At 55.3% G+C, this 26370-nt stretch overlaps 1 protein-coding gene across 5 annotated transcripts in view; it reads right to left on the minus strand.

Annotated features, from left to right (window-relative positions):
- Positions 1–562: 562 nt before the first annotated feature.
- LOC118641533 (interleukin-4 receptor subunit alpha-like) overlaps positions 563–26370 on the minus strand; it is a 41746-nt gene continuing 15938 nt past the window's right edge. For 2 of the 5 annotated variants that reach the window (XM_036278825.1, XM_036278827.1), the window contains 11 exons: positions 19127–19249; positions 17149–17239; positions 16224–16362; positions 14342–14493; positions 13127–13278; positions 11016–11172; positions 9864–9923; positions 8414–8513; positions 6594–6672; positions 5263–5312; positions 563–4548 (listed from right to left, as the gene is read on the minus strand). In XM_036278825.1, coding sequence (XP_036134718.1) covers positions 3033–4548; positions 5263–5312; positions 6594–6672; positions 8414–8513; positions 9864–9923; positions 11016–11172; positions 13127–13278; positions 14342–14493; positions 16224–16362; positions 17149–17218 — 2475 coding nt within the window. In that variant the 5' untranslated portion in view covers positions 17219–17239; positions 19127–19249 and the 3' untranslated portion in view covers positions 563–3032. The remainder of the gene's footprint in view (positions 4549–5262; positions 5313–6593; positions 6673–8413; positions 8514–9863; positions 9924–11015; positions 11173–13126; positions 13279–14341; positions 14494–16223; positions 16363–17148; positions 17240–19126; positions 19250–26370) is intronic. The other 3 variants (XM_036278826.1, XM_036278828.1, XM_036278829.1) reach the window with 3 other exon arrangements.

The raw sequence follows: 26370 nt of genomic DNA on the forward strand, positions 1-26370 counted from the left end.
TCATTAGCTCCTGCTTATGGGCAGGTTACATTTTGGGATTGGGGAGATTGAAGAGAGACTGGTGTCCATTGGACCATGTTTCTCAGTAAGTGGGGATAAGGTGCATTTAAGCCAAAATATAAATTCTTCACTCCAGCCCCCACTATACCCGACCTTATCCCCACCACTGTCCCTGGTTCACTGTGCTGTAGCTGGTCTTTCTGTGCTGTGAACACGCCCAACTCCATGTGCCTCAGGGCCTTTGTACTAGCTCTACCCTCTGCTCAGAATGCTCTTCCCCTAGTCCATCCTGGCTGCTTCTAGTCACCAAGGGCTCAACTCAGGTCACCTCCTTAAAGACCTCCCTTTAGCTCCCCAAGTCTCAAACCCTACTTTCTTTATAGCACCCATCAGTGTTTGCAGTTTTTCCTTTTGTCTGTTTAATGTCTGTCTCCCCCACGGAACTCTAAGATCCAAGAGGGAAGCACAGTACCTGGCATAGCAGGTGCTCAGTAAACATGGGTGGGGCGTGAGGCTCTCCTGCTACCTGCCTCTCTGCGTCCTCCTTCCCTGTGTTAAGCTGGAGAAGCGGGTTGGGGAAGCAAGAGCAGTGGCCTTTCTCCAGCTTCCCTGAGCCCGGGAGGGTGGGTTTAAATCCAGGTAAGAGATGGGAGGTATCTCTGCATAATTCTCCATTCCAGCTTCCCCAAGCCCGGCCAATTCTGTCATATCAGCCTCAGCTGACAACTCGGGTCTTATAAGATCCCAAGGAGAGAACGATGACTCCGGCCTCCATTCTGTTGGACTTCCAACCCGACTCCTCTCTCCCATTCACATGTATTTTCTGTTTGCTGCTTAATTTTTAAATTGGATTTTCTGAGATGATGCTCAAAGTGGATTAGAGCTGACACTTGAATTGGTGCCATGCTGTACATGAGCTGGCATTCTGTGGGCACTGGGAGCTGTGTGGTCGGGCCTGGCTTCAAAGCCTGACTCCAGGACTTCCTAGCTGTGTGGCCCTAAGCTAAACCTCAACCTCTCTGGACCTGCTTCCTCATCTGTAAAATGTGGGTAACTGGACTGCCTACTAGAGCTGACATAGTGGATATACAGCACCTAGCATATTGCTTGGCTTCAAACAGTTATTTTTGTTTTAAATTATTGCATTTTATTACAAAAGCTCTTGACGGCAAAAGTCCAGAGGGCTGGTTCAGGCCCTGCCATTCACTGTGGCCCTAGCGAGTTCCTTTTCCTCCCTAGAACTAAGTTTCCCATCTGTAAACCACATGTGGGTGGGAAGTGACTTGGACACCTAAAGGGACAGCTTTGGGCTCAGCACAATGGAGACATTTTTAACAAACATTAGGTTCCATGTAAGGTAGTGAGCTCCCCATCACTTCTAGTGCATTGTGTAGAACACCAGAGCAGAAAGGAATATCAAATAGCCAAATCCCTCATTTTGCAACTGTGACAGTCAGGGTAGCTACTCAGGGACACACAGTGATCACAGACAGGAGGTTAAAATCCCCTGCCTGCCTGTCTGAGGCCCACTCCATCACACCATCTGCCTGGATGTCCCAAACGGATCCCCTACAGAGAGCCTGGGTGACAGTCGCTGCCTGGGTTCAGCTACGGCCCTGCCACTAACTAGCTGTGTGATATTGGCAGACTGTAGCAGCAGCTGCTGGTACCCTTGGAAGTGGCCCTCTAACAATGATGGGAGTTGGTGAACAAGCACCCCAGCTGCCCTGCCCCTTTGCAGGGACACCTCTAGGCATGCACTGTGCATGGCTTGCCAGACTTCTGCAGGGTTAAGTGGCGGTTGCCTACACGGGCACTGTCTGCCTCCTGTCCTTCCCTGCCTCACTGCCCCGTGCCCCAAGCAAGGTTTCCTGGGACCACCTCCTTAATGAGCTCATTGCACTTGAATCCCTGTCTCGGGGGAACCCAAGCAGAGCCAACAAGTTACTTAACCCCTTGGGCCTTGGTTCCTCTGGATGGGATGATTCAATGAGTTAACAGAGATAAAACACTCGCGACAGTGCCTGGCAGTGTGTGTTTTTCATAAGTAAAAAAAGAGATAAAGAACCTTTATTTATATAAAACTCTACTCCTTCCCATTCCACCCTCCTCAGCAAATACAAATACCAGGTTTAAAACAACTTTTGCGACGTGTACAAACAAACATTACTCAGCGGGAGATCTGGGCCAAAATGCAGGTGAATGTGCCTGGTGGCGTCTGGAGTGCCCAGCTCAGCGCATCACAGGCAGGAAGCTGTCCCTCTGGTCTGGGGCTGCCAGCAATGGTGACCACGGCACAGACTGGCCCCACGGCAGCTGGGGGTGTCTATTCTGGGGACCGGGCTTCACAGGGGCCCCCCGTCTTACAGCCTTGTAGGAATCTGCCAGCAAAGTGTCACTGCTTGGTAGTCCCCATTTCGTGTGCTTCTGTGACCCCACTGACTAAGCCCCTCCACAGCCCAGATCCCGCCTCCAGTGTCGACCTCCTGAAGCCCTGTTGAGTGAACGGCACCTCTGGGCAAATAACTACCCTTCCAGGACCTCCATTTCCCACCAGTTTCCCAAGGCCCCCCAATGTGTCCCCTGTTGGCTTGGTTAGTTTCTAGGCTCAGCGTCCAAGCCAGCAACATGGCAACAGCGAGTCCCGGGGCTGGGCAAGACACGGGCAACCGAGTGACAAGGTGGACAAACGTGCCTTCGGCGGGCATGACAGGGACAGTACGCTGGAGAAGCTGCGGACCGATCAAGTGGCCAACGGCTCGTTCATCAGCCAAGGTGCCCAGGAACGTCCGGATCCCTGCAGGTGACTGCTGTGGGCACCCGCCCGGCGCCCGCCCCTCCCACGGCACGTGCTGAGCTCGGGTCCGTGTTGAGAATGCGGAGCCAGTCTCTGCAGCCCCCGTGTCTGACCACCTCCCTCCACACCACGCTCCCCGAGTCTCGGAAATCCGCCGCCTGGCTGCCTTCCGGGCGGCATTTCTCGCGCACGGGTAGGGCACTCGGCAGCGAGCGGGCACACACCTAGGAGGCACTCACGCAGGGGGCCCTGTGGAGAGCACGGCCACCATTGCGGGGGCCTGGCTTGAGCCCTGCGCATTGCTGGGGCCAGGCTGGAAGGACAGGGAGGACTTGCCCCCGTCTGAGCCACCCAGGGAGGCCGGGAGGCTGGCCTCCAGTGGAACCGCCCCTGGGAGGGGGCTCACGGGGGACTCACACCTGTCTCCACAACAGCAGCCACAGCAGCGCGTGGCCTCAGCGTGGGCCTCGCCACGCTCCTCCTGGCCGTGACACTGCTTCAGGTGGCCGCACAGGTGGCAGGTGAGGGCTGAGTAGACAATGCCGCTGCCCAGGTCGTCCCCGAGGGGGCCCGAGGCCTGCTCCCGGGAGAGCGGGGGCTTCTGGCTGTCCTCTCCCTTTGCCCCTGGCTCCAGAGCGGGGCACCCCGGGGAGCTGCCTGGGGGCAGTGCGCGCTGAGGGCCGTGCGGCTCCAGGTCCAGCCCAAAGGTGAACAGGGGCACAGGGGCAGGGACCCCAGGGCAGCCAGAAGGGAGGCTCCGGAAGGGCTTGTAGCAGCCCTCGCCGCTGCTGGCCTCAGCCCCTGATGTCCCTGGGCGGAGGGCACCGCTGGGCAGCAGGCTGGAGAAGGCCTTGTACCCGGCCTCCCCGCCGCCCTGGGCGCCCTGCCTCACCGCCTGCGCGAACTGCCGGTAGCCGCTGCTGGGGGCCGCGGCGGGCCCCCCGGCTGCCCCGTGCTGGTGCTGGAGGACGCTCCGGCGGAGGACCTGCTCCCAGCTTTCTGGCTCAGGCGCGAGCGCAGCGGGTGGCTCAGAGGGCTGGGGGGCAGAGAGCATGTCGGGGTCCCCGTCTCCCAGGCCTTCGGCCAGCTGTGGGTCTGAGTCGAGCTCCCCAGGACCTGAGCACTGGCTCAGCACGCTGCTGAAGCTGCGGTAGAAGGGGTTGTCTGTGACGATGACCGCGGGCGGCTGTGTGGGAGCCAGGCAGGCTGGGCTCCCCGTCAGCGTGGCTGCAGGGGTGCACTCTGGGCTCAGCAGCTGCTCCGGGCCCTGAAGGGCTGCCTCCTGGGGCTCCGCGCTTGGTAGCTCAGCCCAAGGCATCTGAGCACTCACACTTTCTGAAGGTGGAAGAAGGCAGGACTCCCCCAAGCCTGGTGGGCAAAAGTCCCCATTCTCACCCCCGAGAAGGTCCAGGAACAGGCTCTCTGTCAGCCGGGCCACGATGCCCTCCCTGCTGTCCTGGAAGCCGCCCCTGCTGCTCTCAGGAGAGGAGCAGAAGCTCCCTTGGTCTTCCTCCACGTCCTCCTCCTCCTCACACTCCACCTCCACCGGGGCCTCTGACAGCTCCACGCACTTCACCACGCTGATGCTCTCGGGCCACAGGATCGTCCTGCTGACCTCCACGGGGCGCCACGCTGACTTTCCAGGAGCCTGGACGGGCCCGCTCCGGGCGTCCTTGAAGGAACTGTCCTCCTTCCCCACGCCATGCTCCAGGAGACAGGGCAGCAGCTTGGTGAGACAGGTCTTCCAGTGTCTGCAGAGCAAAGTTTGGTCAGATTCAGCGTCTCCACTTGAAACGCTCCTATTCATCCTTCAAAATCCAGCTTGAAGTCACCCTAGACTGCTGTCTACCTATTGCAGACATGCTTCCTGACTTTATAATCAACAATTGGTCAGCCTATCCCACTGCGACCCTGGAGCTCCCTGAAGGCAGGCCCGTCTGGGATGTCTGCAGCTTAGCACATAACCTGGTACCGACTAGAAACCCAGCCTTTGGATGGATGCGTCTTTGTCAGCGATGATAGGGTTTAAAATACTCGTCAACACTCAGCACAAGGAATGACAGGATGGCTGTGGGGTCCTCGGGCTCCCAGGCCCTGAAGTCCCCGCTGGGCCAGGTGTAAACCCCTTAGTCCTGCTCTGGAGGCCCGGGGGCCGGAGGGAGGAGCTTAGGAGGCGGCACACTCAGGGTCAGGGCAGTGCTGTCTGCCAACCAGCCGACTCTGCCAGCCCCTCTCAGGCAGGGCCCTCCCAGGGGGTTCAGCATGTGCCCGACCCACCCAGGAAACTCAGGGCCTCAGCCAGCAGCCCGCCTACCCAGACCACTCCTCCTGCGGCCCTCGAAGGAAAAGTGCTGACGCCAAGGAAGGGAAGGCAGACACGGAGGCTGTGGGGCCCCACTCTGCCCTCCACGCCAGTGCCACCCCTCCAAGCCCACAGAGGCTGTGACCGAAGTTCATGTACATACGGGCACTTGGCTGGTTCCTGGCCTCCGGACCTCCTCCTCCACAGGGACACCTGAAACACAGAGCAGCCAGTGAACAGAGCGGAGAGGCCTTCCCGGCCAGCCTGGCCACAGCGGTGCGCAGTATTCGCTGTGGGAAGACCTAGGCCTGGACGTCACACGGGTCTGAGGTCACACGAGGCCACTTCAGCTCCCGGAGCCTCAGTCCTAGGCATGAGTGAGATCACTTAATATCAAGTTGCCGTGGCCGATGGCAAAATGGCCTGGCCTTGTGACTTGCTTTGGGCAACAGAATGTGGCATGCGTGACACTGTGCCAACTGGCCCAGCTGCGGGAGGGTGAGACGCATGGCTCAGTCACCTGCATTGCCCAGGTGAGGGTCAGACAGCGGCCGGACCTGAGTGAAGCCATGGGGACGAGCCAGCCCAGCCCCGCACCCAACCCACTGCTGGGCCCACCTGCAGAAGCCAGGGCCACAGAGATGGCTGCAGTTCCAGCCAAGCTTCGGGGTCCCTGGCTACACAGCTAAGCTGACTGGTACGTGAACGGCACTTAGGACGTGCAGGGCCCCGCGGTGTACACTCTACATGCAGTGTCTCGGTGAATTCCCACGGCGGCCCTGTTGCATGAACACTACTCCAACCCACGAGAACACCGAGGCTCAGAGCAGTTGAGCCACTTGCTCGAGTCCACTCTGCAGGCAAGTGGCAGAGCCAGGGTTCGAGTCAGCACCGCCGGGCTCCAGAGCCTGCCAGCCTGCCAGAGGGTCCCTGGAGAACTGGGAACGCTCAGACTTCTAGACAGGACCTGCCCCCCCCCCCCCCCCGAGCCCTGAGCAGCTCAGGCCCGCCCCGGGTGGCCATCGCACGGGAAACGCTGCCCCCCCCTCGGATGCCACCTGGCTGCACTCAGGGCATCCCCGCCCCTCACGCTGAGTGGTTTAGGCAACAGCACGTGATGTAACTCGGGCCAGTGAGAAACGAGATTTGCTGGCGCTTTGGTGACAGTTTCCTGCTCGTAGGAGGAAGACACAGGACCTGTGTCCCCCTCTCCCTCGCCTTTTGGCCTCCTGCCCGGGTACAGACATGCAGATGACCTCAGGGGTCGTCTCCTCCAAGGGAGGGAACCCACCGAAGGCTGAAGAAGTGGCTATGAAAGCCGAGGGAGGGGCGGGAAGCCCCTGGGCTCCTGGTGACCACAGCGAGCTGCGGAACAGCCGACCGAGACCTTCCTGATGGCTCGGTGCGGCTCCAGAGGCCAGTGACTGTCCTCAACACCCCAGACGGCTGACTGTCCCGTAGGTGCAGTCCGAAGCGGCCGACCCACCCTCCTACCTGAGACTCCTGGATGACGACAGCCACGAGGGGGCTGTGGGCCGGGTTGGGGATCTGGTCCCACCAGTCTTTCTTAATCCTGGAAAAGAAAGGACAGCGTGCTGGTCTCTCCGCCGTCAGTCCTCACAGCAGGGGCCTGGGGCCAGGGCGGTTCGGGGGTCTCTCCCTCGGCCCGGGAGCAGGCTCTGCTGCCGACCCGTCACAGCGGGGCAGACGGAGGCTCCGAGGGGAGAAGGGACAGCGGGGAGGAGAAGGGACAGGCAGAGGAGCCGGCTGTGCCCAGCATCGCTGCCCTCGCCGCTCCGTCCTCAGTGGGAACAAGCCCAGGGGGTGGGAGAGACTCACCCTGCAGAGGACTCTGGGTGTCCCCAGCAACAATCCCCTCCATGGAGCACCCGCAAGGAAGGGGCAGGGAGAGGCCTCGTGGCCCGAGAGGCTGAGGGAACCCGGGGGAAACAGCTTCCTTCCCTCTCCCTGGTCGGCCCGGAGCCATGTGTCAGCTCTGAGGCCGGGTCCGCAGATTCCCCTGGAGGGGCCTCTGCGGACTCCACTCAGTCAGGCAACGTGTCTGCACTGAGCACCTGCTACGTACCACTCGCCGTGCCAGGCCTGGGGACACAGCGGTGAGCCAGGCACGAGCCCTGCCCTCACAGAGCTGACCCTCTAGAAGAGGAGACAGACAGCTACAGAAATGGTTATATGACATTAATCACGGCGTTAAGTGCCATGAGTAAAAATACAGAAGACAAGGGAATAGAGAGGAATGGGGGTGTGATCCAGGAGGGCCTCCCTGAGGAGGTGACCTCTGCGTGGCACTGGAGGTGGAAGAGGAGTCGCGGTGACGCTGGGGAAGGGCTTCCAGGGAGGGGCACAGTGAGTGCAGGGCTGAGGGAACCGCTGGGCGCCAGGAGCAGCACGAGGCTGGAGTGCCGGGACACTGAGCGGGCTGCAAGGACAGGCGATGGGAACCTGAGGCTCAGAGAGGGGAAGACCAGCCCGGGTGCCGAGGAGGAGGCGGTGACGAGACATGGAGAGGAAAACTTGCAACCCTTGCACACAATGTGTGCCCAGCAGAGTGCGGGACACTCAGTGGATCCTCAGCCATCACTAATGTCCACATGGCGAGGCGACGCTCGCTGGTCCCATTTCAGAGCTGGGGGACTGAGCTTGGAGACACCGAGTTTCCTAGGGCTCAGGCTCACTGGCAAGCAGGCTCTTTATACCCACTGTGACCCCAGAGTCTTAGGACTCAGGACGGACGACATTGTTCTCACCGTATCTCAGCCTGCAAAGGAGGAACCCAAGGCTGCCGGTCACGCAGCTACCAAGTGCCCGAGCGGAATCCGAACCCATGTCTGCTGACTCTGTCAGGTCAATTGTCTAGATTTCCTCGGTCTGGTCTGCTGTCAGGTGCCCCACTGTCTGGACCACACCCTGGGCATGATCCCTCTCCCTCTGCCAAGGGAAGGCCCTGCCCCAGCTCTACCCTGGCCAGCTCACTCCCCCAGTCAGGTCTCAGCTCAAATACCACCTCCTCCCCACCTAAAGCAGCACCCTGGAACATCCCTGCCCTGTGCCCGGGCGTAGTTCCCTCAGCGCGTGGATGGCTGTGGGAAACGGCCGTGGCTGTCTGTGGACCTGGCAGCTGTCTCCACGAGGCACGGGGTCCTTGTCTGTTTTGTTGCAGCTGGTGCCTCAGTGTCTCGCACAGAGTAGCTGCTCAATAAACATTTACTGTCGAACGAAGGACTGCAAGCTGACAGATGAGAGGAGGGACTCCTGCCCACTCTGTACCCCAAAGGGGCTGGCCCAGGACTCACTTGATGATGCTCCAATAGCAGGACAGGCAGATGACCACGATGATGATGCAGGAGATGCTGAGGGCAAGCGGGAGGTGCTGCTCCCAGGGCCACACATAGTCTGCAAGTGGGAGGGAAGCCATGAGCCGGCACGGTGCTAGGAACAGCCTGGTCTCCCCTTCCCAGAGCTGAGACCGATGCCTCAGGAAAGGGTCCTCCCAGACCCTGCGCGATCTGCAACCACCAAGCCCTCCCGCCTCCCCCCCTCCTGCCCTCCCCCTTGCACACTGAGCCCTCGCCACACTGGCCCACTCGCTGTCCCCTGCTCCTCCAAAGCTAGTGCCACCTCAGGATTTTGAACCTGCTGCTCTTTCCTGAAGAAGACTGAGACTCTACCTGAGCTCAAAGCCATATCCTCACTGTGACCCAGGACACGCCCCTTGCTCTGAGCCTCGGTTTCCGCATCGGTACAGTGGGGCTAACAACAGCACTGTCTCCTAGGGCTGTTGTGAGGACGACACGGTTCACCACCCACGGCACTCAGAACAGAGCCGGCACGTCCACAAGCACGTGCTGTTACCACCTTCGCCAGCTGCCTCTCCGCGTCCACTTCACTCTCGCCAGCTCCAGAAATGCCCCGCACCCTGTCCCCTGCTGCCCGTCTCCTCGCGTCCCCTTGCCCTGCGTACTCTCTCCCAGGCTGACCGCCTGCGGGCCTGGAGCTCCGACTCCCTTCTCCGTGCTCTGTTTATCCCCCCGGTGGGTTCCACAGCAGCAGGGACTCCCGTCCCCCGTTCACTGCTGATTCCCCGGGTCCACATGGGGCCGGGCACAGAGCAGGAGCTCAGTGAATATTTGCAGAAATAACGAGTGGGTGTTCAGCACATAGTATACGTTCCCTGCAAGCTGTTTCTCTCTCTTGCCCTTCCCTTCCCCAGGTCAATGATAGAATCAAATCAACTCAAAACTCTCGCGGGGACTTACTGTGTGCCTGGCCCTGTCCTGGGCACTGGAGACACAGACAGAGGGTAGATACTACCCACGGAGCTCACAGTCCAGCGTGGGAGACAGGTGGGTGAAGAGACACCCAGGAGCAGGTGAGGGATGCTGAGAGGGACGAGGGGTGGGCGGGGTCGGAGCACCTGCCAAGCACCACGGCGCCAGCACTGTGAACAGTCCTCCTCCCGCTGCACAGGCGATGCCTGAGGCAGCCTCCCCTCCCCCATCTCCACGTCTTCTTTGCTGGGTGGCAACGTGCCCACCCTGAGGTTTGGGCCAATCACAATTGTCCTAGAACCCTGTCCTGACATTTGAGTCCCCAGCCTCCGATACAGGTGGGAGAGGCCATGTGACAGTCTGGCCAATGCCATGAAGGGGAAGTCTGCTGGGAAGCTTCTGGAAAGATTTTCTTGCTTCCTGATAAAAGAGAGAGATGCACAAGGTGCATTCCTTTGTGGCCACCTTTCATTACCTTTGCTTCCTGGGGTCTGAGGGTGGGCAGCAGTCAATGTAGGGCCAGGAGGTGACAAATCTAAAGGAAAAACAGCACTGTGCTCAGGAAGGCAAGACTCCAGGGTGACATCACCGCGCTGCTGTATAAACCTGGGAAGGTCCACTGGTGAGACTTCGTTTTACTTGAGATAATTCAGTATTTCTATTGCAAAAGCCATGTGATAAAATTGCAAACAGTTGTTTTGGGGGGGGATACAGCTAACAAATGAAGGACTACATTTCCCAGAATCCCTTGCAGGCCAGTTTCACCAACAGAACTTGAGAGGAAGTGGTATGTGTCACTTCCAGGCTAAGGCTGGCTGGATGCAGACAATGGCAGGGTCCTTAGAGATTCTTAACCTGGGGTCCACAGACCTCCAACCAGGTTGCCGACAGGATCCTGAGGTCTAAGACTTGGATGGGAAAGAAATGACATCCTTATTTTCACTAACTTCTGACACCTAGCACTTCCTCCCATTAGGAGTGAAGGGAGCAAACCACAGTGCGAGCAGCATCGGTCACTCGGCTCCCACAGGACACAGCTCCTCTCCTATCGCCACAGCTGCCAGGTCACGAGATGTCATTATCCTCGTCTACTTTGAAATTACAGTATTTATGAGAACTACCGCTAGATCTTGTTTCTAGTGTGTTAACAGAGACATGTATTCCTAGATAACACATTTTAAAATATGTTATAACTGCATTTCAATAATTTTAATTTCCTTTGTAATGCTCCATATTTTGTTTAATACCTCTGAAAATATTACTCTGAATGGGGTGCGCAGGCTTCACCAGACTGCCAAGGGGTCCATGATACGAAAGGTTAATCGTCCTTGCCCTAGAGAGGCACGGAGCAGCGAGAGGCAAACCACCCACAGACCAGCCAGGCTCTGGTTGGGTTGTTACAAGAGCAAGAAATACATTTCTCCGGTGTTAAAGCGCAGGTCTCGCGGGCTTCTCTGTCCCTGCAGCCTGGCCGGCCTGCCCTGGCCAGGACGCCATGCTGTCTGTACGCTTACCACAGTACAGGCATCCTCGGACATGGAAACCCAGAAGCTCGGCCAGGGGAAGTGTCTGGCCACAGAGTGAAAGTGGGGAGGAAAGATGCCCAACACCCACGATAGATACTCACAGTTAAACCACTTGACGCTGGGGCTCCACTCACTCCACGTGCTGTTGTAGATCTGAGCCCAGGCCCTCACCCGTGCGCTGTAGAAAGTCCAAGGCTTTAGGATGCTGGCTGAGAAGCGGAGGGTGGGCTCCATGTAGGTCACATTATTCACTGTGAACTGGGGGAAGAAAGGAAGACATTACTGCACCAGCTGGGGGAGTGCCAGCTCCCACCTGGCTGCTGTCCTTAGCTGACTCCACAGTGTTTAAGAGCCACCAGATTGTCCAGCTGGTGTGGCTCAGTGGTTGAGCTTCGACTCATGCACCGAGAGGTCACCGGTTCAATTCTCGGTCAGGACACATGCCCAGGTTGTGGGCCTGATCTCCAGTGGAGGGCATGCAGGAGGCGGCCAGTTGATGTTCTCTCTCATCGATGTTTCTATCTCTCTCTCCCTCTCCCTTCCTCTCTCTCTGTAATCAATAAAGGAAAAAAAGAAAGAAAGAAAAGATTTTAAAGAAAGAGCCACCAGACTGGCCCTGGTCAGGTAGCTCAGTTGTTTAGAGTGTTGTCCCTATATGCCAAGGTTGTGGGTTTGATCCCCGGTCAGGGCACATACAAGAATCAACCAATGAATGCATAAACAGAACACCAAATCGATGTTTCTCTCTCTCTTTCTCTAATAAGTTAAAAAAATAAGAAGAGCCACCAGCCTGGGTATTCGGTTATTCCTTCAACTCGGATATCGTTTGCCACCTTCATAACTAGGACCAGACTCAAGCGAGATGGGCCAGGAAACGGGCCCTTCCCCACCCCCCCTGACTAGCCATGTGACATGGCTGGGGCAAGTGGATTAACTTTTCTGAGTTTTCGTTTCCTCGCCTGTAAATTGAGGGTACAGGTCCCTACTGTCACTTTCTGGCTGTGTGACCTTAGGTAAGTGACATAACCTCTGTGGACCTCGATGTCCTCGTCTGCAAAATGGCGGTAATAAAAGCGCCCACCTCACCGGGTTGTTGTGAGGAGTAAGTGGGCTCAGGGGACAAGCACCTAGGATGGGGCCTGGCATGCAGGGAGCACGAGGTGACCTTTCCGAAGCGCAATGGAGTCAGAGCCCCTCTCTCTCCTTCCCGGGCTCTCTAGAGCCCCCGCAACCCAGCCCAAACTCACTGGCCTCGAACCTCAGCCCCGCCCAACCCAGCCCCCGCTGGGAAGAGACCCAGAATCTGCTGTTAAGTGGAAAAGGTAAGATGACGATGAGTATGTGTTGTCTGCTGCCTTTTGTGTTTAAAAAACACATCCCCATGTCACAGGTGCAAAAACTGAGGCACAAGGAGGTTAAGTGACTTGCTCAAGATCACACAGTTGGCAAGTGGCAGGGCAGGTACTGGAACCCAGTTCTGGGGGACGCCAGGCCCGTGTGTACAGAGTTCCTTCCATGGGAATGTTCGAGGGGCAAACATGGTGGTACGAAGTAACCCCCACGCCCACCTGCATAAAACACGGGGACCAGCCAGCATTGTGTCCAGCCTGCTAGTATCTATTCTACCTGAATGGACAAATCTGCACTGCCGTGCAATGTCGGTACGCTCACTTAGAAAGGAAGCCCTGTCTCTGCTGCGCCTGCAGAGAAGTATCAGATGCCCCGAGTGTCACGTAAAAGGAATCTCAGTCAGGCCCAGCGAGGGCATTAAACTATGGGTGAGCCTGTCTCCTGGGGCAAGGCTCTGAGCCTCGGCCTCCTCTCTGTTACAACCAAGGACCAGTAAGCCTGTCAGCCCAGCTGAGACGCCTTCCCTCACCAGTCAGGTCGAGAGGGAGATGATGCTGAGGGAGCATCTCACGCTGGGACTCAGTCGTTTGAGTGTGTTCCCCAAATCTCAGTGTCCCTCCGGGCCCTCAGGAAACACAGCTGTGGCCCAGTGCCTCCTTTACAGCGGGGAGCAGGGCCCAGAAATCATACCCCTTCTCTCTCCCTGGGCATCGGGCGAGGGGTGGAGGGGCAGAAGCTGGGACTCCAGGTCCCCAGGGATGCTGGCAGCCTGGGTGTCCTCTCTGTCTCCCACCCCGGAGCCGGGGTCTCCACCCACCCGAGTCCCAGGAGGTGGAGCAGAATCCCCGCAGTGCCCACTCACCTCTGAGGGGTCGTCTTCATTTGAAATGTTGACCTGGTAGGAGAGCTCATCGTACAGGAAATTCTCAGGAGGGTATGGGTTGCTCCAGGTCAGCTGCCACATGTGGGAGTCGTTGGAAGCAACTGTGAGGTTTCCAGGGGCCATGGGTTTCACTGTGGAGAAGCGGTGTCTGGTGAGGGCTTGTCGCCCACGCCCCGGGCCATTGAGGTGTTTAGTCAACACCACCTCCACATACATGTGTAAGGCCACGTAGATTCAGACTCGTAACAGAGTCCACTTGGCACCACAGTGGTTACTAACTTCCTTTCTCCAGTGAACGCAAAATGTATAAGCCAAAGTAACCCAAACTTCCTCGTTGTCACTTCATACTTTTGGCCACATCTGTGTGCTGTTTTACTAAGTATTTTTCTTTATTTTGATCCGTGTGTTTAAAAACATAGTCTCTTTTTAAGTCATCATATCAGTGAGAGCACAAGTATATGATATGCATTAAAATCAACAAACACATGTGAGAATTATTTTAATTCACGTGTTTGTTCATGGGTCAATTTAAATAACCCTGGACCACCAGCAGGATGAGCAGGCCCTTCAGGAACTGCTGATGGAGTGGTGAAGGCTGTGAAGTCTGGGAGAGATTGCTGCTCCTGCTTAGCAGCTGTGTGACCTTAGGCAGGTTACTTGCCTTCTCTGTACTACAGTTTATTCAATTGCAAAATGGGGATAAGAACTCTCTTCTGAAAACTGAGGCTCAGAGAGGTAATGTGACTTGCCCAAGGTCACACAGCAATAAATGGTGTTTTAAACTCCTGTCACAACACCCTGGGGAATGCCTGCAGGGACTCTGGGTAGCAGGATAAGGTCAGCCTTCCGTAGTCCAGACTGTCTGAAGCGGTCGGCAGAGGGAAGAAGGACGGTCCCAGCTCAGTTTCTGATCTGCAGCAAGCAGGCCTTCCATCCAACAGGCCTGCTCAACACCCCAACCAGGGGCCTCACATTCAGGGGGTTGAAATATCTGAACTGAAGGGGCCTGATGTACTGCTGAGCTCAACCCCATTTCAAAGATGAGAGGTCTAAGGCTCAGATAAAGGCAAGAACCCCATCACATTTAAGACAAGGTAAGAGGCTGCTTGGGCCTCCCTCCCCAAAATGGACCCTGCCTCCCCTGCCCCAGGACCCAGCCGGCTTCTTTGGGACCGCCTGCCCCACCCCACTCACCATGCTTGCTGGGCTGGAAGGAACCGGTCCACAACTGCTGCTTCCCAGCCCACAGGTCCAGCTGGTAGATGTCCACGCTGGCCACGTTATCCATCAGCATGTTGCACAGGCACACAGTGCTTTCCCTATTCTCAGGGACACACGTGCCGTTTCTGCAGACACGGTGCTGTGTTAGGCTGGCCATGCACCCTTGGGTGTCCCCCGTACACGCCTCAAGGAACCACATGCTCCTCCAGTACCTGGTCGCCCTGCCTCAGGGGACTGCTGCTCAGGGGACTGGGCAGCAGAGCGGTCAGGGTGCCTGGTGGGGACAGTGGACGAGGACTGCCTTCCCTGCTGGCCATAGCCCGGCACCATGCCCACAAGGCCTCCCACACCCCTGGCCGCAGCGTGGTCCCAGGACTCCGCTCATCCCTAAGGGCCAGTGACAGGGAAGAATCCGGCTCGACGACTCTAACAGCAGGTGCGCTGCACACCTCTGGGAGCACGGCTTCTCCCAGGGCAGAGTGACCCCCACGTGCCTCCCGAACAGCCAACGGCGGCCGTGGGCTCGGCCGGGCAAACGATTTCTGTAGAGGCCCAGACAGCAGGCCTCTGGGCTCCGCGAGCCGGGCTGCTCCCGGGGACTACAGGGCTCCGCGGGCTCGGGGAGGCCCAGACAGCAGGCCTCTGGGCCCTGCGAGCCGGGCTGCTCCGGGGACTACAGGGCTCCGCGGGCTCGGGGAGGCCCAGACAGCAGGCCTCTGGGCTCCGCGAGCCGGGCTGCTCCGGGGACTACAGGGCTCTGCGGGCTCGGGGAGGCCCAGACAGCAGGCCTCTGGGCTCCGCGAGCCGGGCTGCTCCGGGGACTACAGGGCTCCGCGGGCTCGGGGAGGCCCAGACAGCAGGCATCTGGGCTCCGTCGAGGGTCCGCGGGCTGGGGAGGCCCAGACAGCAGGCCTCTGGGCTCCGCGAGCCGGGCTGCTCCGGGGACTACAGGGCTCCGCGGGCTCGGGGAGGCCCAGACAGCAGGCCTCTGGGCTCCGCGAGCCGGGCTGCTCCCGGGGACTACAGGGCTCCGCGGCTCGCAGGAAGGCAGCGCAGACCCCGCCGGCGGGCTGGCCACGTGCCAGCAGCACTAGTTTACAAAGCAGGGTGGGCCCAGGGGCCTCACGGGCGGTTCTCCTGCTCCGGTCTCGGCCCACGTGCCACGGGGGAAGCACAGCACGCGGAGGGCCGCCTGGGGGCGCCTGCACTCTGCCGTCGAGGGTGCCCCGCGCCTGCGCACCGCGCCGGCCAAGTCCGGCCCCCGGGCCATCCCAGCGAGCCACAGGGGACGTGTGCGCTCCCCGCTGACCCTGCACCCCAACACTGCTGGCTCATGTCCCGAGGTCCCTGAGTGCGGTCTGAGGACCCACAGGCCAGCCGGTTCACAGCGCCCCGGGGCGCTCGCCACGGCCCTCTCTCCCGCAAGCGGACAGAGCAGTTTCCCAGGGCCACGTGGCAGGTACGTCACTGCTCTGAAGGCCTGTGTGCTGCTGTTATTTACATTTTCTGTTTGAATTCCTGAGAGAGTAAATATCCATAGCTATAGGCTACCCAGACAAAAGCTTTCGGGGTCCTCGCTGATGTTTAAGCATGAAGAGTCCTGAGACTAAATGCTTGAGACCCTATGTTCTGGTCTGATACTCCGCCAGCATCCGGATGCCACACGGCTGGCTGGGTGACAGTGTGCTCGGAGCATCATGCCATTCCCACTGTATGACACGCACTGCTCCCTGGGCACCCTGGCTCGAACCCTGTGCCCGGTAAGTGCAGTGAATGGCATTTAGCACCAGGCACCCCAGGGCACCACTCCAGGGGAACCCCTAGGGCCGACCTCCCTGCTCCAGCACAGGCTTACTCAGAGATTAGAAAATCCAGCTGATAGGTCAGGCGGAGCTCGGCGCTGCAGTTGGTGGGGCCGCTCATCCTCCACTCACAGGTGGAGGTGCTGATGTAGTCGGAGAAGCAGGTGGGCGGATGCCGGACCCTGACACACCCTGAGGAGACAGGAGCGCTCTGAGCAGCTGGAGCCCAGCTGGAACGAGGGCCCTGCGCCCCTGGACAGGTGGAAACCAGCCAGAACAGGACCAAGGGCCATCACAAACAGGGAATCCACAGTCCCAGGACCAGTCACGGGCCAGTCTTCACAGAGCCGGCCAGGACCCGGGCTCCTGGAGCCTCCCAGCTGGCACTGATGGGGTTCCTGAAGCTGAAGAAGTACCCTGGGTGCAGGGTCCATTGAGGGCATACCCCAAATGCACCTTTACGTCATGCAGCTCCCCTACTTCCCTGGTCAAATTAAAGGAAAAATACGTGGCAGTCTGAGGAGTCTACCCACCAACAGGCGTGTGCTCTGCAGGCGTGTGCCAGGTAGGCTGTCTCCCGGCGCCACACCAGCCTCCTTTGGTTCCTCCAACACTCCAGGCAGGCTCTCGGCTCAGGGCCACTGAGACCGCCCCATCCCCGATATCTGCATGGCTCCCCATTCCTTCAAGTCTTGGCTTGATTGCCTGGGACTTCCCTGACATATACTGTGTTTTAAATAGCAACCCTCCACTCCACCCAGCTCTCAGCCCTCCCTGCTGTTCCATACTGTCTTTTCCCATCACCTTCAACAATCCTTAGACTTATAACTAGGGCCATCTGTCATTGGCTGTCTCCTCCCACTCAGTATAATCTCTTCAAGGACAGGAATCTTTGTTTTCTTCACTGAGCCTCGAAGGTAGTCAATACATGTTTGCTGAATGAATGAATGAATGAATGAATGAGAGGTGGTGACTTACCAGAGTCTGCCGCCCACACCAGGATCAGGCAGCTCACAGGGAACGTGAACCCAGAGCCAAGCCACCCCATTGGGAGATCCTAAGGCACCTGCTGAGAGAAAATGAGCCAGGTTAGTGCTGACTCATGGTCCCCGTCGTCCCAATCATCCCAAGTGCAGCCTTCAGAACTCACCTTACTCCAGACACCACTGTCCCCTGCCCTGCTCGTTTGTATTTCTGCCAACAATGAGCCCTCCATGTTCACCAGAGATCTGTTTATGATCACAGAACCCAACCCAAAGCCCAAAATGAGAGCCATTCAAGATGCTTCGTGAAAAAAGTACCTGAGTTTGAGCATCCCTCAGACTTTTGGAAGTTCATAATGCACACTTGGATGTAAAGGTTCTGATAAATCTTTCAGTAAGGAAATGTATTTTTCTTCATTTAACCCAACACTCACCAAATTTATTTCCATCCTCAACCTTCACTTTTTATGTGTGTGCCAAAACCCCAATTAATCCCCTGAGGATTTATAATTTCTTGAAATATAGTTTGGAAATGCTACCCTAACTGTTCAACCTTACAGAGCTGGTTAAATACATGACGGTATACTCATACAATGAATTATTAGGAGGCCACTAGAAATGATGCTGTTGAGTGTTAGACTGACCACACTGATGGCCCCAATTCTTCCCTCCTGTGTCCATGTAACCTTGCAGTGCTCCTCCGCCCCCACCACTCTGGGCGAGCGTTCTCCCTGCATTTGGACTCGGGGCTCACCACGTGACTAGCTTTGGCCAGCACAATACTAGCCAAAGTGAGGCATGTAGAGGTCTGCTTGGCACGACCACTGCCTTGAGAACGTGCCTGGCCTCGCCCTTTGGAGGATGGCGACAGGCAAGTCCCAGCCGGCTCCTTCTGCATTAGGCAACAGGCAGCTGGCCCTGTCCTCCGAGTGAGCTCACGCATCGGCAGGGCTGGCAGCTGACCTGAGCTGACCGCAGAGGCACGAGTGAGCCCACGAGGTCAGCCACGTCCAGAAGGCTGACGCCCGCACCCTCAGCGAAGTGAGTGTCCCTTCGTGGCACTGAGGCTCTGTGCTTGTTTGTTATGCAGCATTGTTACTGCTCCCCGTCATCCCCCTCACTTCTAACCCCTCCGAGGACCCTGCTGTTTTGTAGTCCATATCAGTGAACTCATGTGCCACCCTTATTGTATTCGCGACATCCCCCAAGACGTGATTGGGGAAGAAAAATTAGAAGGTACAGATACCCAAAAAGAAAACACAGTTAAAACTCCCCAAATCACAAGGCCCAGCAATAACCCCACTCATATTAATATCTATTCTCTCAGAAGTTGCTATGAATATAGGGAGACAGATATAAATTTTATTTACCAAAAGTGCAGCACCTTCTACAAAAACTTACATTTTATTTTTTTAAAGATATTTAATTTTTTTCTTTATTGATTTTAGAGAGCGAGGAAGGGAGAGGGAGAGAGAGATAGAAACATCAATGAGAGAACATCGATTGGCTGCCTTCTGCACGCCCCCCACTGGGGATTTAGCCTACAACCTGGGCATGTGCCCTGACCGGGAATCGAACTGGCGATCTCCTGGTGCATGGGTCAACAACGCTCAACCACTGAGCCACGCCGGCTGGACTGAAAACTTACATTTTAAAATTACCATATGATTGCCCTGGCTAGTTTGGCTCAGCGGTTGAGCGTTGGCCTGAAGACTAGATAGTCCCGGTTCGGTTCCCAATAGGGGCACGCACCACCAAAATAAATAAATAGACTTACCATATGATTAACATCACTCCACGCCACAAAATTTAGATCCAAAGCATCAGATCAGCAGGTTCCACTGTGTGTCTGGCACTGGATTTTAGCCTTATTTATTCTTTGTGTTACTTTGTTATACACAGTGTGGGGTCTGTGCCCGCCCCCGGAGAGCCACCACCCACATTTCTCTGACTACCTCCTTAAGTTTAAATACCTGCTCTGTCATCTCCTCGTCATGAACCTTGAGCAAGCTGCTACCCCTCCGGCTGTTTCTACTGCACTGGGGGTGTTGTGAGGGTGAGATGACTGGACACATGTGGAGACCTCAAACGGCGACCTGGACACAGGAAAGGCTCGAGTAAGGTCACCAGTGGTCACCATTAAGGAAAATGCTCAGGAGCAGAATCCATCAGGTCACAGAGTGTGCACTTCCCCCAACACTCCTGGCACCTAAGGCCAAAAGCCCCTACAGAGCAATGTCCTGGGGCATGTTCCGGGGCAATGCTGACAGCACCCACCTGCGTCCCCGCTTGGGTCTCTTTTTTTTAATCCTCACCAGAGGATATTTTTCTATTCTCTTCAGATAGAGTGGGGGGAAAGGGGAGGGGAAGGGAGAGAGAGAGAAATATCTATATGAGAGAGACACATCGACTGGTTGTCTCCTGCAAGACCCCGACCAGGGCCAGGGAGGAAGTGAAACCAAGGTAGATGCCCGTGACTGGAACTGAACCCGCGACTCTTTGGTTCGTGGGCCAACGCTCTAACCGCTGAGCAAAACTGGCCAGGGCTTGGGGTCACATTCAGAAAGGCAGCTGCCAGCCTCCTCCTGCTACTTAGTAGCTACGTGCTGTTCAGACATTACTGCCTTTCCGGGCTTTGGCTGCTGTACCTGCACCGCGGAGACCCCAAGATGAAGCTCCCCGGGGCACCGCAGAGAGGAAGCGAGGTGCGGACCTAACACACCGCGCAGTGTCTGGACGGGTGAGCGCTGAGGCCACAGCAGAAGCCCAAGCCCTGCTGGACGCTCTCCAGCGGCTTCACCCCACCTGCAGGCTCTCCCGCCGCCTCCCCTCCCCCGCCAGCAGCTGGCAGGGCTCCTGCCACCTGCTGGCCTGCACTTCCTGCTGCTCCAAACGCCCAACTCATCCCACCTCCACACCTTGCCTCTCCCGTCCTGCATTCAAATGCCCTCTCTCTCAGCCTCTCCTTCCTGGTCAGTTATTTATTCACAGGAATAAATTACCCCTCGATGCTGCAGTGTGGATTTCAGGGCAGCAGGGACATTCTCCTGCATGACTGCAATACAGCCATCAAAACAGGAAATCCATGGATGCATGAGGCCATCAGTCCACTGGCCCTATCTGCATTTTGCCAAGGGCCTCGGCAATGCCTTTACCGGCCCAGGACCCAGCATCCTCTCTACATGCAGTCCCAGCGCCCGGGTCTTGGCTTCCTTGGAAGGAGCAGGGCAGGTACAGCCTGGAATTCCCGCCGCGCCAGACAGTAAGGAGGCGCTCCAAGAATGCTGCGCACCGTAACAAGACAGGTGGCAGCTTGAATGGGTGCCACTGGCCCAAATGGGCACAACCGAAGCATCACAGTAAGCATTCCATAGACCAGAGGTCACCCTGAGAGTTAGAACAGGGCCCAGTGACAGGTCCTAAGTGGGGAAAGGGACTGCTCCTGTCACCACGGCAGCCTCTACTCCCCATGAACCTCGTATTCGTTATTTACTAATTAATGAGTCAAATAATTAACATTATAATTTTATATTCTTATACATATAATTGTACATAACTTTATATACAGAAACCCAGAAGACACCACCTTACACAAGTGGTCAAAGTTAAAGTAACATCACCAGGAATGGGACAAATCAAGGTCATAAACTTTCTTCCTTCCTTTTTTTATTTTTGTTAATCTTCACCCTGGGTTACTTTGTTTGTTTGTTTGTTTGTTTATTTATTTATTATCCTAACCCAAGGACAGTTTTTCATTTATCTTCAGATAGAGCGGGAGGGAGAGAGGGAGAAAGAGAGAGAGAGAAACATTGGTGTGAGAGAAACACAACGACTGGTTGCCACACACACGAGCCCAGTTGGGGCCGGGGACAAACTGCAACCAAGGTACGTGCCCTTAGCGGGAACCAAACCTGGGACTCTCTGGTCTGTAGGCCGACACTCTAACCACTGAGACAAACTGGCCAGGGCTCCACTGAATTTTTTAGAGAGAGTGGGAGGAAGGGGGGAGGAGGAGAGAGAGAGGGAGGAGGAAGAGAGAGAAGTAAGGAGGATAAAAAGAGAAAAGGAGGAGGGCGAGAGAAAGGGAGGAGGGAGAGAAGTAAGGAGAGGGAGAGAGGGAAGTAAGGAGGAGAGAGAGAGGGAAGTAAGGAGAAGGGAGAGAGGAAGGTAAGGAGGAGGGCGAGAGAAAGGGAGGAGGGAGAGAAGTAAGGAGAGGGAGAGAGGGAAGTAAGGAGAAGGGAGAGAGGAAGGTAAGGAGGAGGGAAAGAGGGAGGTAAGGAGGAGGGAGAGAGAAAGGGAGGAGGGAGAGAGAGAAACAGGGATATGTCCATTGATTGGTTGCCTCCTGCACATACCCTGGCCGAGGCCAGGGATCGAAACTGTAACCCAGGTATGTGTCCTGGACTGGGGATCAAACCCCAGACCCTCCAGTGCTCTGGCCAACGCTCTAACCAGTGACCCACACTGGCCAGGGCGAGGTCGTAGTTTTCTGAAACGGCCCCGAGAGGAACAGGACACTGCCTCTCTGGTGTTCCTGCCCCACATCCACAAATCCTGCAGGGGCGCCAGGCAGACCCACACTGAGGGCCGTCTGTGAGGGAACCAGCCTGGACCCACGGGCCGAAGGCCAGGAGCGCGTGGGAGGGAGACTGTCCTTTCAGGGGTCTGCCATCCACCCCGAGGGCCAGGTGTCTGGGTCGCTGCCGAGTCCAGTGCCTACATCGGTGTCTGGCTCAGAGCACGTGCTCAGTAAAGGTCTGTCGGATTCAGTTATTTTGGACAGACGGGGGCCCCTAACAGGCTCCATGCGGGGCTGGACAGCTCTGCCCAGGGGAGACTGGGTGCCCTCAAAGCCCAGCCCGCCTTCCGTGCAGACACAGTGAGGATCAAGAAGCAGGGTGGGAGTGTGATGGTGGGTCTGTGACGCTGGCTTCCTCTGCAAAGCCCCAGTAACTTTCCCTCTCACGAGTTCACAGATGCCCACAGCATCCGGTGGCAGAGATGGCAAAGGTTTCACTTTAGCTCCAATTTTGAATAAAGAGAAACAGAGAGGCCAGGATGCCTGTCCAAGGTCACACAGCAGAAGGGCTATTGTGGCAAAGTCCTCCAAAAGGGTGGAGTAACACCACTTGATGAGAGTCAGGGTGTCATCTTTGATCTGATTCAGAGGGCACTTCCAGACGCGTGCGTGTACGCGCACGCACACACACACACACACAGCCACACACCAGCTGGCTTCACAGGATGTGGGTGCTGCATTTCAGGGGAAACCATGGCACAGGGTGAGTGAGCAGAGGGCCTCCCTGAACATTGCAGGGAATGGAGGACAAAAGTGCAGATAAATAAGGAATTATAAAGAATAATTACCAAGTGATCCCAGTCAAGCATGTGGCAAGAAGAAACAATTTCAAGTTCAGACCCTCAGTCAGTCATGGGTTCCTGACCTGTTGGAGTTGGGAGGAGTCTCGGGTCGCTGCCTAGCTCAAGTGCCAACCTGGACAGGGGTGCCCTGCAAATACCCCATCTGACACGTTACTGTCCAGTGTCTGCTTGCACTCCTCCACAGACGGGGCGCTCATCCCCAGGTCATGGTTGAGCAGAGACTGACTATCAGAAACAGTTTCCTTATGTCGAGCCAAGGACCTGTGTAAATAAAATCCTGCTTGTCATGTACTCACATTGTGCTTGACACTTTGCTAAGTGCAGTAGAAACATTACCTTACAGAATATGCTCAAGAACCCTGCAAGATGGGTTATTCCCATTTTCCACCCAAGGGAACTAAGGCCAGAGAGATCAAATAACTTGCCCATCTGGTCCCATAGCTAATAAGAGGGCAGAGCTAGACCAGAACCCAGGTCTGTTGGCTTCTGAGCCCAAGGTACATTCCAATGTATCAACACCTGCAACTTCTTCACCCAGAACCACAGACGAACCCAACAAGATGAATGAAATGAGCCAGAAAAAGCTGGCCATCCTGCTTGTTCACTTCAAACATCGGTGCCCAAGCATAGGAGCAGAAAACCTGCCTGCGCAGCAGAAAAGACCAAGGATTTGTATCGTCTACAAACCCCCATGAGCCAAAAGTGAAGCAGCAACTGAAACAAACAAACAAACAAACAAACAAACAGAAAAGCCAACTAAGCCATATTAACAGAGATATGAGATCCAAGACAAGGGAGGTGACAGAGCCCGGCCACACCTGTTTCCACATGCCAATTTCCCTCTACACATTTAGTCATGTTAATTCACTCAATACTCAAAACAGCCCCATAAAGTAGGCACTATTATTTCCCCCATTTTCAGATGAGGAAACCAAGACACAGAGAGGTATTAGTGACTTGCCTGGGCTGCACAGCTGTGACAGTCCTGGGACACGAGCAGGGGCTGTCAGGCTCCAGAGCCTCAGCTCTCAACCTCTACCTCTGCCCACGAGCCAGAGTCCTTAATGTTCCGGGGACCACGGGCCCATCTGAACACCTGATGCAAACCCCAAACCCTCTTTCTAGAAAAGTGCAAACATTTAAGTTTGCATTCCATTTTAGGGGTTCACAGATCCCCTGGAGCCCAAGTCAAAGCCCCCCCCCCCCATCTAGGCAATGAGCAGATTCTGAGGGTCTTTGAACAGGGTTGTGGCAAGATTTTTCTCAACCCAGTGTGGGCTGAGAGAATACTGGGACAGGGGCCCTGGGCAGTCCGCAGTTGCTACAGACCTGAGTCACCCCGTCACTTCCCCATGCTGCAGACCTGAGTCACCCCAGCTCTTCTCCATGCTGCCGGCAGTCATTTTAAAATCAGAAACCAGGTCATGAACCGCCTGCTTCTGTCCTTCACTGGCCTCTGGCTCCCGAAGGGCCACAGATCCCCAGGGGTCATGGCCCAGCCAAGAGGAGCATCCCTAACACAGAATGCAGTCCACGCCCGGGAGTGAAAATGGCCCATCCTAAAGCACACCCTGCGTGCTCCATGTATGTAACATTCTTGAAATGACGGCATATGGAAGTAGAGACCAGATTAGGGCTGCCGGGGCTGGGGGGACAGGCAGGAAGGGTCGATGTGGCTATAAAAGGAAACGCAGAGAGGGACCCTGGTGAGGATGGAACTGTTCTGTATAATTTTTTTTTTTTATCTTAGATTTAAAACCATTCAGATTTTTTTATTAATTAATTAAGTAATTAATTAATTAATTAATTTCCGTTCTGTATCTTGACTGCAGTGGTGAAGACGCAGAGCTGTGCGTGTGATAAAAGTGCACAGAACTGTTCTGGCCGGTTTGGCTCAGCGGTTAGAGCGTCGGCCTGTGGTCCAGAGAGACCCGGGTTCGGTTCCAGCTAAGGGCATGTACCTCGGTTGCGGTTTGTCCCCGGCCCTGGCTAATAAATAAATAAATAAATAAATAAAAGTGCACGGAACTGGCGACATGCACACCCGCGAATGAGCGCAGGAAAGCGGGGCGAGCTGAGCCAGGCAGCAGACGGCACCGACGTCAGGTCCTGCCTGTGATCATGCACCACAGTTGTCAGATGTTACCCTGGGGGCACTGAGATGACCAGGGATCTCTATACCACTACTTTTTTTTTTTTATCCTCACCCGAGGACATTTTTCCATTTTTTTTTTATTCAGATAGAGCGGGAGGGTGAGAGAGGAAGAGAGAGTGAGAGAGAAATATCAATGTGAAAGGGACACATCAAGTGGCTGCCTCCCGCATGACCCAACCAGGGCTGGGGACAAACTGCAACCGAGGTACGTGCCCTTAGCAGGAACCGAACCCAGGTCTCTCTGGACCGCAGGCCGACGCTCTAACCGGTGAGCCAAACTGGCCAGGGCCCTATACTACTTCTTACAACTGCATGCGAGTCTACACTTACTTTTAAGTTAAAAGTGTAAGAAAATAAAAAGCCTCAAGCCCCCTGCCACCTATCTACTGTCCCTCCTGTTCCCTCTCCCTCCTCCACAAGTCCTTAGTCCCACTGGCCTGTGAGCACTCTCTCACCTCCCACCCCTTTTGCATCCAGCCTTTGCACCCAGAAACCCCATCACAGCACCCTGTTTGTACCTGTCATATACTTATCACCGTCTCTAATCATATCACTGAGGTTACATGTGTGAATGTTTATTTCAGGACATAGATGGCAAAGAGAAAGATCTGACTGCAAAAAATTTCCAACTCCCCCAGGTCAAAATATACCTTAGGAAAAAAATAGAAAGCAAGCAAAAGACTAGAAAAAGGTACCAATCTACATGATAGAGGGTTAATGGCTTTAATATATAAAAAAAGTCTTACAAATCAATAAGACAAACATTCTTTAAGAAAAATAGGCAAAGGACATAAATGGGTCACCAAAGAAGTATTCTGTGCTGCCACAATATGAAATAGCCCCTCTCATTCTGCTGCTAGTTCATAAAGTGGGGAATGTAAAATAAAACCTGTACCATTTAAATTATTTCTTAGTCTACATATGCAGATGAGAATGCAAGCCCCGCGAGGGCAGAGCTTTGTGTGTGCGTGGGCAGCGCTTTGTCCCCAGTGCCCAAACAGCGCCTGACATATACAGAGGATGTGCTCAATAAACAGCTGTTAAATGAATGGTTGGCTAAAATTCAACAATAACAAATTCAGTCATCTATTTTTTAAACATGGGCGTGTACCACACTTTTGCCCACAATTGCTATGCATATATAGTGCTTATTATATGCCTGGTGTTGTTCTCAGTACCTACAATGTATTAATCAATTTGGTTCTCACAACAGCTCTATGAAGTAGGTGCCATTAAAATCCCAATTTTAATAAACACCCAGCAAACAGAAGCCCTGGACCGGATGGATTCATAGGAGAGTTTTACCAAACATTAAAAGAAGAACTAACACCTATTCTCCTCAAACTATTCGAAAAAATTCAAGGGGAAGGAAGACTTCTAAACTCTTTATATGAGTCCAGTGTAATCCTAATCCCCAAACCAGATAAAGACACTACAAAAAAAGAAAATTACAGGCCAATATCCCTGATGAACATAGACGCCAAAATCCTCAACAAAATTTGAGCAAATCAGATCCAGCAATATATTAAAAAAAATTATACATCATGACCCAGGGATGCAAGGCTGTTACAATGTTCACAAATCAATAAATGTGATACACCACATAAACAAAATGAAAGATAAAAATCATATGATCATATCAATAGATGCTGAAAAAGCATTTGACAAAATCCAGCACCT

Source organism: Molossus molossus, unplaced genomic scaffold (assembly GCF_014108415.1).
Source record: "Molossus molossus isolate mMolMol1 unplaced genomic scaffold, mMolMol1.p scaffold_m16_p_3, whole genome shotgun sequence".
Classification (NCBI taxonomy): Eukaryota; Metazoa; Chordata; class Mammalia; order Chiroptera; family Molossidae; genus Molossus; species Molossus molossus.